Source organism: Lutjanus erythropterus, chromosome 7, assembly GCF_056507025.1.
Source record: "Lutjanus erythropterus isolate fLutEry1 chromosome 7, fLutEry1.hap2, whole genome shotgun sequence".
Lineage (NCBI taxonomy): Eukaryota > Metazoa > Chordata > Actinopteri > Lutjaniformes > Lutjanidae > Lutjanus > Lutjanus erythropterus.
In genome coordinates this window covers 42922645-42940144 of record NC_139323.1, presented here as the reverse complement: position 1 = coordinate 42940144, position 17500 = coordinate 42922645, and the positions used below count along the sequence as shown (strand labels likewise).

General features: G+C 45.5%; 2 protein-coding genes and 1 pseudogene across 2 annotated transcripts; 1 reads left to right on the top strand and 2 right to left on the bottom strand.

Moving 5' to 3' along the window:
- Window positions 1–2588: 2588 nt before the first annotated feature.
- plppr3b (phospholipid phosphatase related 3b) lies at window positions 2589–12699 on the top strand. The gene is made up of 8 exons (XM_084723886.1): window positions 2589–2713; window positions 5921–6014; window positions 7330–7515; window positions 9115–9241; window positions 9411–9606; window positions 9689–9746; window positions 9947–10120; window positions 10818–12699. The coding sequence occupies exons 2-8, from the start codon at window positions 5931–5933 to the stop codon at window positions 12201–12203; spliced, it is 2211 nt and encodes a 736-aa protein (XP_084580012.1). The 5' UTR covers window positions 2589–2713; window positions 5921–5930; the 3' UTR covers window positions 12204–12699.
- Window positions 8236–9005, bottom strand: LOC146324515 (uncharacterized). The gene is made up of 2 exons (XM_084722947.1): window positions 8998–9005; window positions 8236–8905 (listed from the first exon to the last, which is right to left on the bottom strand). The coding sequence occupies exons 1-2, from the start codon at window positions 9003–9005 to the stop codon at window positions 8236–8238; spliced, it is 678 nt and encodes a 225-aa protein (XP_084579073.1).
- Window positions 12700–12902: 203 nt separating the features above from the next.
- LOC146324513 (uncharacterized) overlaps window positions 12903–17500 on the bottom strand; it is a 7056-nt pseudogene continuing 2458 nt past the window's right edge.

Genomic DNA, 17500 nt, shown 5'->3' with positions numbered 1-17500 from the left:
ATTTTGCATCATTGTGCGCCGCCTTCCAACATCAAGACTGATTTCAATCTAAATGGACGAAACAATAAGACAGAAAAGACGATTCAGTGGTGGATCCATCAGAGGACGTCACACAGGACAGACGGGACGAGACAGACATTATCTAAAAGATAAAAGAGACGAGATGAAGATGAAAACAATTCAAACAGACAAACCAACATTAAATAAGACAAAACTGATGACAAAGACGTAACAAGACAAATGATGTAAAACTCATTGAATGTGAGACGGAGACGGAGACTGATGGAGAAAAGCTGAGGCTCAGTTGTCTTTGGACAGAGACAGTCAGTAGAAATGTCCTTCAGAGGACGACTTTTTACTTTTATACTTTGAGGACATTTCAGAGCCTCAACTTTTTCACCTTTACTGCAGTAAACAAGTTGAATCAGTACTTCTACTTTTACTCAAGTATCTGTACTTCTACTGCAGTAAAGACTGTGTGTGACATTTATTGTCTGTAATAATAATGAAACCCGGAGAACCTCAGGGTTCTGTTCTCGTCATGTCTCTACTTTGACATCATGTTATATGAACTGATGTTTGTGTCTGTTCACCTGTTTCAGTTCAGAACATTACTTGTTTCTGTTAAAGGTGTGTTGGACAGTTTGTCTTTGTCTGAAAGGTCTTCGCACCCTGGACCCTGTGCTAAAATCATTCTAAGAACCTTCTCGGTTCCAGTTCTAACAAAGCTTTTTGACTGGAACATTCCAGAGGAGGTTAACCCTGGAGGCTGCTGTCCTGCTCTGTGTCTGGGGTTATGTCCTGAAACTTGACAGGGCTAACAAGGAGTTAAAGAGGTGACAGAACGTTCTAGATGCTGTCCTACCAGAACATTTAACCCTGCAGGACTAGAAGAACACAGAATCATGATATAGCACTGGGCCGAGGTTAACCCCGGGTTAACAGTGTGTGTCTGAGGACAGAAGGACTAACACAAACTGCAGTAACTTAACCTGCAAACGTTAGCATGTGTGGCTAACTAATGCTAGCTTTAACTTTACCTCCAGACAAACTTGTTAGATCCACTGCATCATTTGTTCTGTGGAGGTTTGAGGAGGAGGATGATGAAGAATCAAAGATGCGTCTCTCTCTGGCTCTCTGTCTCAGGTCTGAGCCTGGTTAGCTTAGCTCTTATCCCAGCTCTCTTCCTGTGGTGATCGTGGTCCAGCTGGTCCGGCTCGGTGACCCGTCTCAAGGTTAATGAGTGTATTTCTGTCATCTATCATGTAGATATACCTGCTGTATTTCACCATCTGACCAGTGTTAGCTGACATGTAAGCTAGCTTTAGCCTCAGTCTGTTAGCATTAATGTTATGTACGCAGCTGTTAGCTAACTTTACATAAACACTTTCACAGGGTTCTTGTTTTAAAACATTTCAGGTGGAAACATTAAAACATCAGCTGGAGACTCTCAGCTGACTCAAGTCCAGTTAGCATTAGCTTAGCATTAAATCTGCTTGTGAGTCATACATTAGCAGTAACTTTTCTAATGACTTCTTTCTCTAAACATGACTGTTTTTCCTTGATTACGTCACATTTTTAATACCTTTTTTGCCTAAACATGACAACTACAAACCGACCGAACTCCAGTGAACAAAGTCACTCCTCCATCTGTTTTCAAGAGTTCATGTCAAACGTCAGCAGGAGGTTCACAGGTGTGTTTTGTGCGTTCAGGTGTGTTCAGGTGTGTTTTGTGTGTTCAGGTGTGTTCAGGTGTGTTTTGTACGTTCAGGTGTGTTTTGTGCGTTCAGGTGTGTTTTGTACGTTCAGGTGTGTTTTGTGCGTTTTGTGCGTTCAGGTGTGTTCAGGTGTGTTTTGTGTGTTCAGGTGTGTTCAGGTGCCATGAAGCAGTGGGAGCAGAGTCATTATTTTAGTCAACAGCTAGAAATGAGAATCTGTTTTTCTTTACGTTTCTAAAGAATCAATCACATTTTCGATGTGAAATGTGTCGCTGTTATCACTGTAAACTTTATCAATGCAGTGTGACGACAGAAAGTTTGACAGACATAGCAACAGTAACTAAGGAGGGCGGGACTTTATATGGCCAACAGACAGTAGATATTTTACAGATTTGTCCTTTAAAACAGTAAATTTGTCCCAAGCAGTGTTTTTATTTTCACATGTATTTTTATTGATTATTTAATGTGTTCTTCTTGTTTTAGTTGTATTTGTTCTATGGAGGTTCTGTTTATATGAAGTGTGCTGTTTGTTCTGCGCTGGTTTCATTTCATTTTTTCATTTTTTTTAATTCACATGAATCAAACCCCAGGTTCCATCATAAGGTTCTAACATTCTGTTCTGTCCAAAGAGAACACATTATTCAGACAGGAAGGAGTTAAAAAGGAGGCACTGATCACCTGCCATACATCCACACACACACACACACACACACACACAGAAACACCTCCATGTTTCACACACACACACACACACACACACACACACTCTGTGCAGCAGCAGCAGCTCCGTCACAATCCGCCGCTTTCAGATCAGCTCTCTGCACGGAGCCTGCACCAGAACCACGACCAGAGCCAGGACTACTGGGACCAGGACCAGGACCAGGACGCGCCGTGTCTGCTCCGACTCCGTCTGCGGTCCGTCAGGATCCAATCAGATCCGGTTCTGCTGTTGGAGACGAAACGTGACCGGAATCAAAGCGGATCGATGGTCTGAGGTGATACACACACACACACACACACACACACACACACACACACACACACACACACACACACACACACGCCTACACACACGCGCGCGCGCTCATCTGATTCACTGTGAGCGTGCACACATGTTCATGGCTGTGCGTGTTTTCAGTGTGTGTGTGCGTGTGCGCGCGCGCGCGTGTGTGTGACTGAAGCATCAAGACAATAAAACAGAGCTGCAGTGTGTGTGTGTGTGTGTGTGTGTGTGTGTGTGTGTGTGTGTGTGTGTGTGGTGACTGCAGTCCTTCAGGCAGCACAGCCGTTTAGCCCACCTGTCTGTCTGTCCCTCTGTCCGTCACCTGTGCTCTGATTGGTCAGTTGTTAATTGGCAGGAGGAGCAGAGGTGTGTTTGATGTTCAGGTGCTTCACCTGACAGCAGGCTGCTGCTGCTGCTGCTGCTGCTGCTGATGATGATGATGATGGTTTAATTTGGCCAAAGGTCAGTGGACAGGTGACGTCTCAGGGCTGCCATGTTGGAGGTTGTGCAGGTGAACACACCTGAGCTGTGAGCTGCTGCTGACAGGTGAGGGTGGGCTCACATGTTCATCAGGTCATGTGACTCCTGACTGTCATATCAGTTACATCATAACAGAACATGTGAGTCACCAGATGTACACGGCAGGTATCGTCCTCTCATTGGTCACTTGCTTCCAGCGGCGTTGTTGTGTTTGCATCTACGTTTTCAAACCCTGGAAAACAAGAACAACCTTCAAACTGCAAACTACAGTCTCACATTTCCAGACGTCTCAACACAGAACGTCTGTCTCCACACACATGTTCTGCTATAGAGGACAAAACTTGACAGCGATCACAAACATGTTGGACGGAGCTCCAGTCCAGGACGAGTGACGGTTCTGCAGCAGGAGAGTCTTGAGGGAACTTGTTCTGGTGGAACATTTGCATGCTGGGAGTCGAGCTCTGATATTAAAATGACTACATCACTGCAAAGGAGACGCTAACAGCTGTTAGCTTGTTTATGTTAGTATTGTTAACGTTCCAGGAGCTAATTTGTGGACCTAATAACTAATCAATGATTACGCACGTTTTCACGTTTGGACCTCAAGTCTTCATGTAATGATTCTTTTAACAAGTTTGAGAAAGGAATGATAAAATGAGAAAATAATGAATCAGTAGTTGAAGTCACACCACTAATACTTTTGCTGTCCTATGTTGGCATCTTTTCCCTCGCCATGACCGCCTCCACAGCCTCCTCCTCTTCCTCTTCTTCTTCTCCATCTTTGGATCTTTAACACACACAAACACATCTTCTGCAAGGCTGCATTCCTTTTGGCTTCATTGTTTAGCTATATGGTCGGACGAACCGGCCGCCAGGTTCACCTTCAAAACAAAACACAGGAAACGTGTTGTATTGTGGGTATGTTTCTGTCTTTTTTAAACGCTGATGCTGGCATCCTGTATGGACCCTCTTCTTCTTCTTCTGTGGTTTGACATTGTGTCAGTGTCTGTGGGAGTTTTTATATGTCTGATGTGTGTGTGGTTCTGCTGCAGCAGCCTGGTCTCGTCTCCAACTGACTTAATGAAGGTAAACACAGAAAAATAGTCAGAACCTAAATGTTGGCAGGTATGAATCAGGTTCCTCCACACCTGGCCTCAACAGGTCTTTGTAGATGTGTCTCTCCATGCAGGAACAAAGGACTGTCCTCAAACTGTTGAGCTGGTAACGTCCAACTGGCCGAAATGTCTTTGTGTCTCTCAGCATTAAGACCTTCAGTGAACCTGAGGCGTCCAAACTCTGACAGACTGACTGATCAACAGTAACTGACTCTTCACTAAGTCCCGCCCTCCTCGGTTACTGTTGCTAAGCCTGCCAAGCTTTTCATTCTCACAATGCATTTATACAGTTTACAGAAACTGTTTATGTAAAGTTAGCTAACAGCTGCGTACATAACATTAATGCTAACAGACTGAGGCTAAAGCTAGCTTACATGTCAGCTAACACTGGTCAGATGGTGAAATACAGCAGGTATATCTACATGATAGATGACAGAAATACACTCATTAACCTTGAGACGGGTCACCGAGCCGGACCAGCTGGACCACGATCACCACAGGAAGAGAGCTGGGATAAGAGCTAAGCTAACCCGGCTCAGACCTGAGACAGCGAGCCAGAGAGAGACGCATCTTTGATTCTTCATCATCCTCCTCCTCAAACCTCCACAGAACAAATGATGCAGTGGATCTAATGAGTTTGACTGGAGGTGAAGTTACTGCAGATAGTAAGCTAGCATTAGTTAGCCACACATGCTAACGTTTGCAGGTCGTGTTAGAGATGAAGACAGTTTAATTCTTTCCCAACGCTGTTCAGACTCATGAAATGCCAAGTATCGCTCCTCTTCAAGCCTCCTGCACACCTCGAGAGAAATGGAAAGCTTGACAGCTCTGGTTACGGTTGCTAAGCTATGATTGGACAGTTGCTGTTTGGAGGCGGGGTTCATGAAGGGTCAGTTTGTTAAAATATCATGAATGCTGTGGTTCAGGCAGGTCACAGAATCATTATGAGACACGTCTTTAAACAAAAGTTTGTTAAACTTAACATTAATTCACACAAAAACAAGTAAATGTACCTTTTCATCTGTGGGACCTGCGGCTCTCTGTCCACCAAAAGAAGGCGTGGCCACTCTGATGTATACGTGCTTTTTGACCACGTGGTCATGTTTTTGTGTGTTTGCATTGTGAGGATGTACACAAACCCATGATGCAAACACAGAACATCTTCAACAAACACTTCCTGTCTGAGCTGCTGCTAACAGAACGTACAGTCTGAGTGGAGAACATATGGAGGAACTCACCTGTGACACCTCCATGTTTAATGTGTCTGAGCTCCTTATGACCTGTTATAAACTTCTCATACTTCCCTGTGTCTGTGTGTGAGTGAAAGTAAAGGCGCCCACTGACTTTTGGCCTTTGTGTGTGTGCGTGCGTGTGTGTGTGTGTGTGTGTGTGTGTGTGTGTGTGTGTGTGTGTGTGTGTGTGCGTGTGTGTGTGTGCGTGTGTATGTGTGTGTGTGTGTGTGTGTGTGTGTGTGTGTGTGCGTGTGTATGTGTGTGTGTGTGTGTGTGTGTGTGTGTGCGTGTGTGTGTGCGTGCGTGCATGTGTGTGCGTGCGTGCGTGTGTGTGTGTGTGTGTGTGTGTGTGTGTGTGTGTGTGTGTTGCAGTTCCATCAGGATGATGATGAACTCGTCAGAGAAGATGAAGAAGAAACCTCCGAAGGATAGTCTGACTCTGCTGCCATGTTTCTACTTTGTGGAGGTGAGAGGAAGTTTTCCATCAGGTGATCACATGGTCACATGATCCATAGAGATCATCTACATGAACATAAAGGACACCTTTATGGAATCATTTTTGTTTCAACAGTCAAACAGAACTTTTCAAAAGTCAAACAAAAATCTGAATTTGAGAGAATAAAAAATATCATCTGAAAAGTCAAACGTGTTTTATATGATGTCATATTGTTCTGTTGAAAGTTCCCTCTGTTCCTCATCTGACTCTTCATCCTGACGTTTTACTGCAGTCGAGACAAATCAAAATCAAATTCACATCAAAATAAACAAAATAAGACTTGCGACATCAAGAGCTACATGTCTGTTTACTTCCTGTTTGTGCTACATTAGCATTAGCATTAGCATTAGCTTCACCTGCAGTGACGTTTCAGAGCACAGCTCACTGCAGGTAGTTATTTGCTTCAGATGGGTCAAAAGTCTTTGTGTTCACCTGTGAGGACACCTGAGGACAAGAAACAAACTGTCTCTGAAGGTCTCAGAAAAAACGTCTCAGTAGTTTTACACCAACAAGATCAGGCAAGGATACCACAGAAGAAGAAGAGTCATGGTTTATGTTGACGGTAGAGCTGATCCTTCGCCTGCAGTATGAGGACGCTAATGTCTAACAGGGACGTGACGTCATAAAGAACTTTTCCAAGACTGACTTTGATCAACATTTTCTGACATTTTACCCAAACAACTAATTGATTATTGGAAAAATTATTGCCAGATTGACCTCTTGTTGAAAAATAGGTCCAAACGTGAAAATAGGTGAAGCACCTGTTTTCACGTTTGACCTATTTTTAATGAATCAGTTTTCATTATTTTCTGACATTTTATGGATCAAGCAGCTAATTGATTAATATGGAAAATATTCAAGAGATTAATTGATGATAAAAATAATTGTTAGTTTCAACCCTAAAAACCCTGTTTTACTTTTATTTTTTACTGAGGTAATCCAAAAGTAACAGAAAGTAATCGAGTTACCTTACTTTAATGATAGATGGATTACTGAGTACATGTAGTAATGTAACTTGGTGATAAGAACCAGAGGAACGTGTTGGTTCTCAGCAGATGGAAACTATTTTGAGCTCAGACCTCCGTCTGTTTGTGTGACTCACTGAAACTGATCCACAGTCTGAAGTTGTGCAGTGATGAGAGCAGGTAGAGCTCACACTGTGTGTGTGTGTGTGTGTGTGTGTGTGTGTGTGTGTGTGTGTGTGTGTCTGTGTGTGTGTGTGTGTGTGTGTGTGTGTGTGTGTGTGTGTCTGTGTGTGTGTGTGTGTGTGTGTGTCTGTGTGCAGCTGCCCATCGTGGCTTCTTCTATGGTGTCTCTGTACTTCCTGGAGCTGACAGACGTGGTGCAGCCGGCTCAGGTGGGCTTCAGGTGCCACGACAGAGAGCTCAGTATGCCGTACGTGGACGGAGGAGACGAACTGATCCCACTGCTGATGCTGCTGAGCCTCGCCTTCGCCGGACCGGCTGCCTCGGTAACACACACACACACACACACACAGGAACACACATGAGGTATCACATGCATTTATTTCTCAGCTGACAGTGGTTCCTCTTTGTGTGATTCTGAGCTTCTCCACCAGGTGGAGCTGTGTGATGTCACTGACAGGTCGATTCACCTGCTCCACCTCAGATCCATTGATGGACAAACGCCTAAGGACTTTTCACACTGTATATTCTTAGCCCTGGGCTAAGAGTTAGCCTTGGGCTAACTTAGCCTCCTTTCACATATACATTGTTAAGCCAGGGTTAAGCTAAGCTTAAACTTAGCTTGTTTCACACCAGCACTTTTTAGCCCTGGGTTAAGTCTATTTTCAGGGGATAACCCTGCAAACCCGGGGCCAACCCTGTTCCGGGGCAGGGCCAGCTCGTCCTAGGCTAAAGTCGAGGTTAGCCCACTTTGGAAGGATTGTGGCAGTGTGAAAGCTTTCTGAGCCTGAGCCTGAGTTCAGTGTGAAAAACCTTTGTGTGTCTCAGGAGGTTGTTTTCTAACTTTAGTTAGCCAGTCAGTCAGTTGTTGATTTTGTCGGTCAGCTGGTCCCTTTGTTGGTCAGTTTGTTGGGTTCCCCACTGATGTGGACAGGCCTGTGTGTCCTTGTTGCTGATGTTGAACAGTAGGTTGTTCTTTGATATGAAGTCTTGTTGTCATCATCTGGCTGATGATGATGATGATGATGATGTCATCTGTAAAATTCTCACTCTGTCGGGGGGTGCAGTGGGTGCAGTGGGTGCAGTGGGTGCAGTGGGTGCAGTGGGTTCAGTGGGTGCAGTGGGTTCAGTGGGTGCAGTGGGTGCAGTGGGTTCAGTGGGTGCAGTGGGTGCAGTGGGTTCAGTGGGTGCAGTGGGTTCAGTGGGTGCAGTGGGTGCAGTGGGTTCAGTGGGTGCAGTGGGTGCAGTGGGTTCAGTGGGTGCAGTGGGTTCAGTGGGTTCAGTGGGTGCAGTGGGTTCAGTGGGTGCAGTGGGTGCAGTGGGTTCAGTGGGTGCAGTGGGTTCAGTGGGTGCAGTGGGTGCAGTGGGTTCAGTGGGTGCAGTGGGTTCAGTGGGTGCAGTGGGTTCAGTGGGTGCAGTGGGTGCAGTGGGTGCAGTGGGTGCAGTGGGTTCAGTGGGTGCAGTGGGTGCAGTGGGTGCAGTGGGTTCAGTGGGTGCAGTGGGTGCAGTGGGTTCAGTGGGTGCAGTGGGTGCAGTGGGTTCAGTGGGTTCAGTGGGTTCAGTGGGTGCAGTGGGTGCAGTGGGTGCAGTGGGTTCAGTGGGTGCAGTGGGTTCAGTGGGTGCAGGTCCCTGGGCAGCTCTGGTTTGAGCACCAGGGTGCAGAAGGTGAGACTCTGTGGATCCTCTGTGGATCTGAGTGGTACGGGTCGAGGCTGGCTGAGCTCAGGGTGGGATTGAGTACCACCGAGTGTTCAGAGGTATTTTGTGTCCCAGATCATGGTGGTTGAAGGTGCGTTTGTTTTGTGTACCAGATCATGGTGGTTGAAGGTGCGTTTGTTTTGTGTACCAGATCATGGTGGTTGAAGGTGCGTTTGTTTTGTGTCCCAGATCATGGTGGTTGAAGGTGCGTTTGTTTTGTGTACCAGATCATGGTGGTTGAAGGTCTCATCTACTGCCTGCAGTCCAGACTGAAGCTCCGCAGACCTGAAGGAAGCATCAACGCAGGAGGCTGCAACTTCAACTCCTTCCTGAGGAGGACGGTGCGCTTTGTAGGTACGACTACACCTGCAACACCAACTACACCTAAACACTACACCGAACTCCACCTGCAACTGCAACTACACTTCCAAGTACAACTACACCTACAACCTTTCCAGGTGTCTTCATGCCTGTCTGTCTGGTCTGTATCCAGGTGTCTTCATACCTGTCTGCCTGTCTCTAGGTGTGCATGTGTTCGGGCTGTGTGCGACGGCGTTGGTCACTGACATCATCCAGCTGTCGACAGGTTACCATGCCCCATTCTTCCTCACCGTCTGTAAACCAAACTACACACTCGCTGGCGTCTCCTGTGACAGAAACGCTTACATCACTAAAGACATCTGCGCAGGACATGACCAGCACGCCATCATGGCTGCCAGGTGACTCACCTGCTCCTTCCTGTTCATCATGATAGATGTTGAAGGATCAAAGTGATTACTGACCTTTTTTCTGTCCCTGTAGGAAAACATTCCCTTCCCAGCATGCAACTCTGTCCGCCTTCGCTGCTGTTTATGTTTCTGTAAGAAAACTTCCTGTTGTCGTTTCACTGATCAAATTTATTCAGAACAACTTAATTCAACAATTTGGAAGTTATTGGTGAAGTTTGTTTGACTATAAAGTTGATTCATACTTAATAAATTAATACATTTTGATAATTGTTGTCTATATCATCAGTAAAGTTTTGATTGGTCTGATGTCAGACATGTCGTCTCCTTCCAGATGTATTTTAACTCGACCATCTCCGACAGCACCAAGCTGCTCAAACCCGTCCTGGTTTTTGCATTCGCCATCGCAGCAGCGTTGACAGGTCTGACTCAGATAACTCAGCATCGCAGCCATCCCATCGACGTCTATGTGGGCTTCCTCATCGGTGCCTTCATCGCTGCTTATCTGGTGAGATCTGAAACTCTGAACTGATGACAAACAGACTCATGTCGAATCATTTTCCAAAAAGTTAAAACGACTTTTCTCTGTCTGAATCTTCACTGAGTTTCAGTTTGTCCTTCATGTAAATCAGTCATTTTGTCTGGAAGATGGGCAGTGTGTCTCTCTGTGATCAGCTGATCAGGCAGTCCAGCTGTTGTCATGGACACCTCTTTGTGTTTCTGTTGCCATGACAACTGCATCAGTATGAAACAGTAGATTGATGAAGAGTCAGCAGCAGAAAGAAGAAAACATGAAAAAACAACTCTGAAGCATCAACTGACTCCTGATTCAACATGTTGACAAGTCAGACTGAGTGTTTGTTCACTTAAAGACTCAGAACTTACATGTTAGAACTTACAGAACCATCAGAACAAACCTCAGTATATGAGAACAAAATGTTACAGAAACAAGAAATCAACATGAATGTGATGAAACTGCTAAAATAAACAAACCTCTTAATTAACCAGATATCAACACAAAAAACGGTTAAGAACCCAGTTAACCCAGTTAACCCAGTTAACCCAGTGCGTTCACACACGCCCACGACACACTGATCAATACAAATGATTGAAAAATCAATTACTGAATGACTGACTGTCTTCCTGTCTGTCCAGTAGAGGAGGTCCAGTCTTCACACAGTTAAAGTTCTTCTTTTCATCTTCAGGCTTTTCACGCCGTCGCCAACTTCAAGTCCTCTGATGACATCATTCCGGCCCCGCCTCCCCCACCCCCGAAGGAGGACCCTCTGCGAGCACTGACAGAGCGAGGACATGAGTCTGTCTACAACAAAGGCCCCGCCTCCGCCTCTGAGAGTAACGATGAGATAACGGCAGCTCCTGCTCCCCTGGACCGGCTGGAGGCCCTGGGGCCCCTGCAGAGGGAGAAGGACTCCATGGGGAGCCTGAAGAGGGCCAGCGTGGACGTGGAGCTGCTGGCCCCTCGCAGCCCCATGGGGAAGGAGACCATGTTGACCTTTAGTAACACGCTGCCGAGGGCCAGCATGAACGTTAACGGGGTGCTGGGGGCCAACGTGGGGCCAGAGGACCCGGTTCAGCCAGTGCAGCCGGTGCAACGGCGCCTGAAGGCGGTGCAGGTCCCCATGGACCCAATGCGGTCGCAGCAGCTGGTGTCGGAGTGGAAGCAGAAGTCGATGGAGATGAGGGGTCTGAGTGTCCGTGATGAGGCGGACCGCGACGCTAGCGAGGACGGCTCCGAGGTCGGCTCTGTGGGGACGGATGAGGGTGGGTCTCAGGCCCCCCTCTACCAGCCCACAGTGCAGGCTGGGAGAGCTGCCTCCAGCCGCAACCCTACTCCGCCTCCAGGGGGCGCCAAAGCTGTGGCAACTCCAAGACCGCCGCAGATCCCTGAAGCCGGACCCCCACCGGTGTCACCAAAGAGCGCCCTGACCCGGGCCAAGTGGCTTGCAATCCGGGAGAAGACGAGTGGGGAGGGATCGGCTCGTGCCACCGCCAACCAGCCGCGACTCATGCAGGTCATTGCCATGTCGAAGCAGCAGGGCCTCCTCCCGTCCTCCTCCTCAGGAGAGAAGTCCTCTGAGACCACCTCCACCTGCTCTGGCACCTCCTCCACCACCGACTCCCCGCACTACCGCCCCCCTTATGACCAGCGTGAGGGGTCTGGTATCATCACGGTGGATGCCCACGCCCCTCACCACCCTGTCGTTCAAGCCCCACCTCCTCCTCAAGCCCCACCTCTCACAGGTAACGGTAACCCATGGGAGTGGGCTGGGGCCTCCAACGGGGGTGACCCGCGAGACACCTACGACCTCAACAGCCTGAACCGAGGAGACTCTGCTGCCCATGGCAGCAGCTTCCGGCCGCACCGTTCCGCCTCACCTCGTGCTGCAGTCGACCCAGAGCAGGCCCTGCCCCCTCCCAACCCACAGGTGGAGGTGTTGGCAGATGCTCAACGGCGGGAGATGGCAATGAGACGCAAAACGGCGCTCGTTCTGTTGGATCGAGAGATCCGAAACCAGACTGAACAGGAGAACTATTATAAGAGTCTGCAGGGACGAAGGTTCAAAGACTAGTCTCTTACACTTTCAAAATAAAAGCCTTATTCTGGTCACTAACAGCACATACCGGGACAGCAGTGAGGACCATGTTGCTATGCAGTTCTTGAGCTTCGTGTGATGGAAAGTTTGAGTTGCATTTGAAATGAAAGTTTCTATTCAGGACAGTCAGAGGAGACAAAGGGTCCAGGTTCTCAGTGGCTCAACACTCTGGATTGTTTTCTCTCAACGTAAAAGACAATTTATATCAGAGACTGTCCTTATCCAGGACTCCTGTGGGATCAGCCCTGTTCATCTGTCCAACAGTGTCCACCAGGGACATTTATTATAATCTAAATAATTATTCAGTTTAAGCATCTTTCCTGTAACTTAAGGATACTTAACAAAGAAACCAAGCAAAAACTTCTAGAGATGCCCCGATCAGGTTTGTTTGGGTGCCAATTCGATTGCTGATCATCTATAAGCCATACCAGCTGATACACAGCTGATACTGACTGATTTGCAGCTGCAGTGGCTGACCAGAGGATTTGCTTCAGTTATCAGGGTCTCCCACCGCTCAGCTTTCCCCGGAAAAGGAGCCTCCTGATTGCTGAACCTGAGATTCAGGAGGAACAATGTGGATTTCTCTTTTTGTGCCCCACACTCCAGTACTGGTCCTCATCTCTGATTGTGTTTGTGATCTTCATGGACAGGATCTCAAGGCTTAGCCAGAGAACCTCAGAACTGCGTCTTGGCTTTTTGCAGATGATGTGGTTCTGTTGGCTCCACCAAGCCGTGACTTACAGCACGCACTGGGCTGGTTTGCTGCCGAATGTGACGCAGCTGGGGTGAGATTAGCACCTCCAAGTCTGAGGACATGGTTCTCTGACAAAGAGAACAAGGGACACTCCTGTGAGGACAGCAGGACAGCAGCGTTCAAGACTTCTGTGTCAATCTGGAGTGACCAACAGAGGACGAAGGATACAACACCACCTGTGTAAGGGCTTTTCACACTGCAAAGTCTTAGCCTAAGACTATCCTTAACCCTGGGCTAGGAGTTAACCCTGGAATTAGCCCCTTTTCACACACACATTGTTAACCCAGGGTTAAAATAAGCCCAGGACTATATGAATCACACTGCCCTTTTACTGGAGCTGCAGGGTGTGTCTGTTGGTACAGCAACTGAAGGACTTTTCACACTGCGTATTCTTACCCCTGGTCTATCTTTAGCCTTCTTCTAGCACTGGGTTAAACCCTCTGCATGCACACACCAGTGTTTTCTGTTAACCTGACTGATTATCATCTTCCTCTAATCGTGTAGACCCATTTCACACTGGCAAATTTTAGCTGTGGCTTTAGTCCATTTTCAGGGGATAACTCGACAAATTCAGAGCTAATGCTGCTCCGATGCAGGGCCAGCTAGTCCTAGGCTGAAGTCGGGGTTAGTCCACTTTGGAATGGGCCAGGATTGTGTCAGTGTGAAAGCTCTTTTAGCCCCAGGCTAAGAGAGCTCTTGGCCTGGGCTAAGTGCAGTGAAATGTCCTGAAGAAGGGCAATGTGAATCATATAGACCTGGGCTTAGCTTAACCCTGGGTTAACAATGTGAATGAAGGGGCGACATTATTCCAGGGGTAACCCAGGGGTAACTTAGCCATGGGCAAAGGATATTTGGTGTAAAAAGCCCTAATGACTCAGGTGACTCCCTGTGAGTCAGTTTGAAGAAACGGCTCAGATGAAACATCCTCAAGAACCTCAAGCAAAGTTCAGTTTCCGACACCAGGTACCCTAACCTGGAGAATCTTTAACAGGACAAAATGAAGCTTCCTACTTCAGCTACTGATTAACTTCAGCTTGCTAACATAGCAAACATGATAAACAGGACAAGAGACTGAGCTCCGTTAACTTCTGGACTGATCTGCATTCATGTGGAGGCAATGACACACAGTGAGTCACTGATACATGAATCAGGCCCGGGTGAAGTGCTGCTTTATGCTAGTTAGCATGAAACAACAACTACAACTCAGCTGAGAATGGCCTCCACGTTTTTGTGATCACAGATCTTTACTGAATTACATCCTATAATGATCAGCAGCTGATCGATCAGGGCATCCCTAAAAAATACTTTCTTCAAAAACAAGACTGTCTGAAGTCTGATGTAAAAACAGAGATGGACTCGTGTGTCCACTAAACAAAACCGTTCAACTCACTGATCCAGGAGAGAGTTGATCTTCCACAGTGTTGAGCCACTGAGTGGCGAGCTCCAGCGTTTCCATGGCAACTCTTTCTGATGACGATCTGAAGTTCAAACGGAGTAAAGAAGACGATTTAAAAGATTAATTCTGAAGCACAAACATGCAACAAAACCTGAAACCTGCAGAGATCCTTCTCATATCGACCCCCAACTGTCTGCCTCCTGTCTCAGGCCCCACCTCCTCTGAGGGGGCGTGGCCTGTGACAGCATTATCTGAGGGGAGCTGATGTAGAAGATAAACAGACTTTGGAGGTCTCACAATGATTGTATATTAACCTGGACGAGTGTGTTGTTGCCTTTCTGTTGTGATGGCTTGGTTGCTATAGTGATATTTAGCATGTTTGTTTGTTTGTGTGCTGCTTTCTGATTGGTTGAGGTCATAAGTCTGTTCAGAGTGTTTCTGTGTGCGTGTGTGAATCTGAATGTGGGTATTTATTAAGGATGGAGCGACATGAGATTTAATATTTATACAAATATTCAGAATTTAAAGATACACTCTCTGATTCTGTTCCAGCTGCAAACAAGTTAAAACATCTGACGGTTTTTAAGAATTCTTAAGAAATAATTAACAACAAAGAAAATGAGGATGAAAGTTTGAGAAAATGATTTCTAGGAGCAGACATTAAAAAAGAATCAGTGAGTTTAAATCAATAATAAAATAATAAGTAGGGCTGCACTTTGCTCTCTCCGTAAACACAAAATGTCCAAATGAATCAATTTCAACAATCTTCTTTATTTACGACATTTTAAACACCTTACAACACAAAACTCCCTTTTTCCTCCGAAACCTGTCTCTTCTTTTTCAAAATGCTAAGCTAACAGTGAAAACAGCCCCGTCATCTCCGACAGGCTAATGAATCACTTGAAGACGTTGATGAAGGTGTCGATGCTCTGGTTGTTACCATAGCAACATTAGCCTGCAGCTGCATTCAGGCTGTCAAACACAGTCCACTCCTCAGCTCTCGGACGTTTGTGTTTGACCAGATGTCCCCTCAGGACAGATGTGCTACACCTGTTCTGATGTCACACTCAGGGTGTGAAGGTCAGATAGTCGAATAAACATCGAACTAGGATTTCAGAATTAATTTCCGTCCTTACTAAAGTAACACGATCAAACAGTAACGTTAGCTAAGAAATGGCAGACATGCTACGTTAGCTTTGGTCTCACTGTAGCTAATGAGGTTATCAGTTAAGCTGTTTTGTCTTGAAATATGTCCCAGTGTCCACTGTCCTCTGTCTCTGTCTCACCCAGGTGAATTCTACTGAGGTTGAAGTGTATGTGAATCAGAACTCGTGTAATTTGGTCGGTTCCTTAAAAGTACCAGGTTCAGAACCCAACTGTCACGTTGTGAGGAAAACAAATATGAAGATTCAGAATAAAGTTTTTCTCAGAGTTCTGCTGTTGTTCTTCTACAAAACTGATCAAAATCAATTAAATATAAAAAGAAATGTTCAGACTTCCTGTGAGCCAGTTTAGGCCATGACAGCCAATCAGAGAGTGTATCTGTAAATATGAGATATTGATGAGCCAATAATGGGCGTGTCCCTGCTGTTCATGTGTCTGTGTGTTGTTGCATGTGTTGACAGACGGACGGACGGACGGATGGACGGACGGACGTCCTGTTTGTTTTTTTTAAATCCAGACACTTGATGAGAGAAGAGACGAACAGACTGATGATCTCTCATCGTTTCCATTTGAATGTAAAAACATGAATTTATCTTGAATCTGTACATTTTGTGACTGAAGACAGAAAAAAGAAAAAGTGCTGCTATAAAAAGTTGAGTGTCAAAATAAGAGACAGTTTCCTGTCTGAAGGATGGATGCTGCATGCTCTGTGGTCGTTCTGATGAAAGTTCAAAATTAAAACTTACTCCTCATCACTCAGTTCTCAGTCACTTATTTTCCTGTTTTATCATCATTTGTTCTTCCATAAAGGAATAGTTCAAACATTTCAGAAACTATACTCATAAAGAAGCGACGTGTCAAACTTTTTGAAAAATTTGGTGCTGAGGCTACAAGGTTTACCAAGAATAGGCTAAAAATAAGACGTGGAGACCATTTTTGATTTCTATTAAAACTAAACTTTAACTGTAACTTAATTTAGTCCTTTTATTTATGATCTTGTCCTCGTAGCCCTCGTTGCTTGTTTTTAATCTGTCCACCTATTTTACTTTATTATTATTATTATTATTATTATTATTATTATTATTATTATTATTATTATTATTATTATCATCTCTCCTCTTTTTTCTTTGTTTTCCTTTTGTCAGGTGTCTCTTCTGTTTGTTCCACAAAAGCCAATAAAAACGTGTTTTTAAAAAAGTTCAAGGCAACGTACTGTAGTAATAAACTTAAACTTTACTTTGGAAATAGAGTGTAAAAAGTTTTGCTGACCTTTAATTTTTTTGTTTTGAGTTTCTGAAACTGAAAGTTTATCTAAACAAGAAAATTGATCATCTCAACTAAAAATTAAAGCATTTCAAAAACTCTTCACAGTGAGCTGTGAACCTGATTTGCCCGAAAATGAAAATATAAAAACTGTAAACATCACTCACTTTCACTTCAGTGAATTCACTCAAAATTTTTAAATGCAGTTTTTGGGGGTTTAAGTTTATGAGAAGAAGAAAAGTAAATGATCTAAACTAAAGATCAGTAGTTGATAAAACATTTTCAAACTTAAGAATTTGAATATGATCAAAACACTAAAGTCTATATCAGAACGCTGCCTTTGAGTTTCCTCAGCTGTTTTCTTACAGTGTAACAATAACAACTCCTCTTTCTTCTACTTCTGTGACTTTAGCTGCTAGCTGCCATTAGCTCAGTTAGCTGAGGAGCTAAAGGTTCACTCAGACGACTCACAGACACAGATGGTCAGTGAACACATCATCTCAGAGACATGGAGGACAGTTTGACTTGCTGGTTAGTGTCTTTAAAAACTCTGCAGCACAACCCAGACACACACACTCAGTGTTGTCTCAGTCTTGTCTCTGTGTTGTCTCGGTCTTGTCTCTGTGTTGTCTCGGTCTTGTCTCGGTCTTGTCTCGGTGTTGTCTCAGTGTTGTCTCAGTCTTGTCTCAGTGTTGT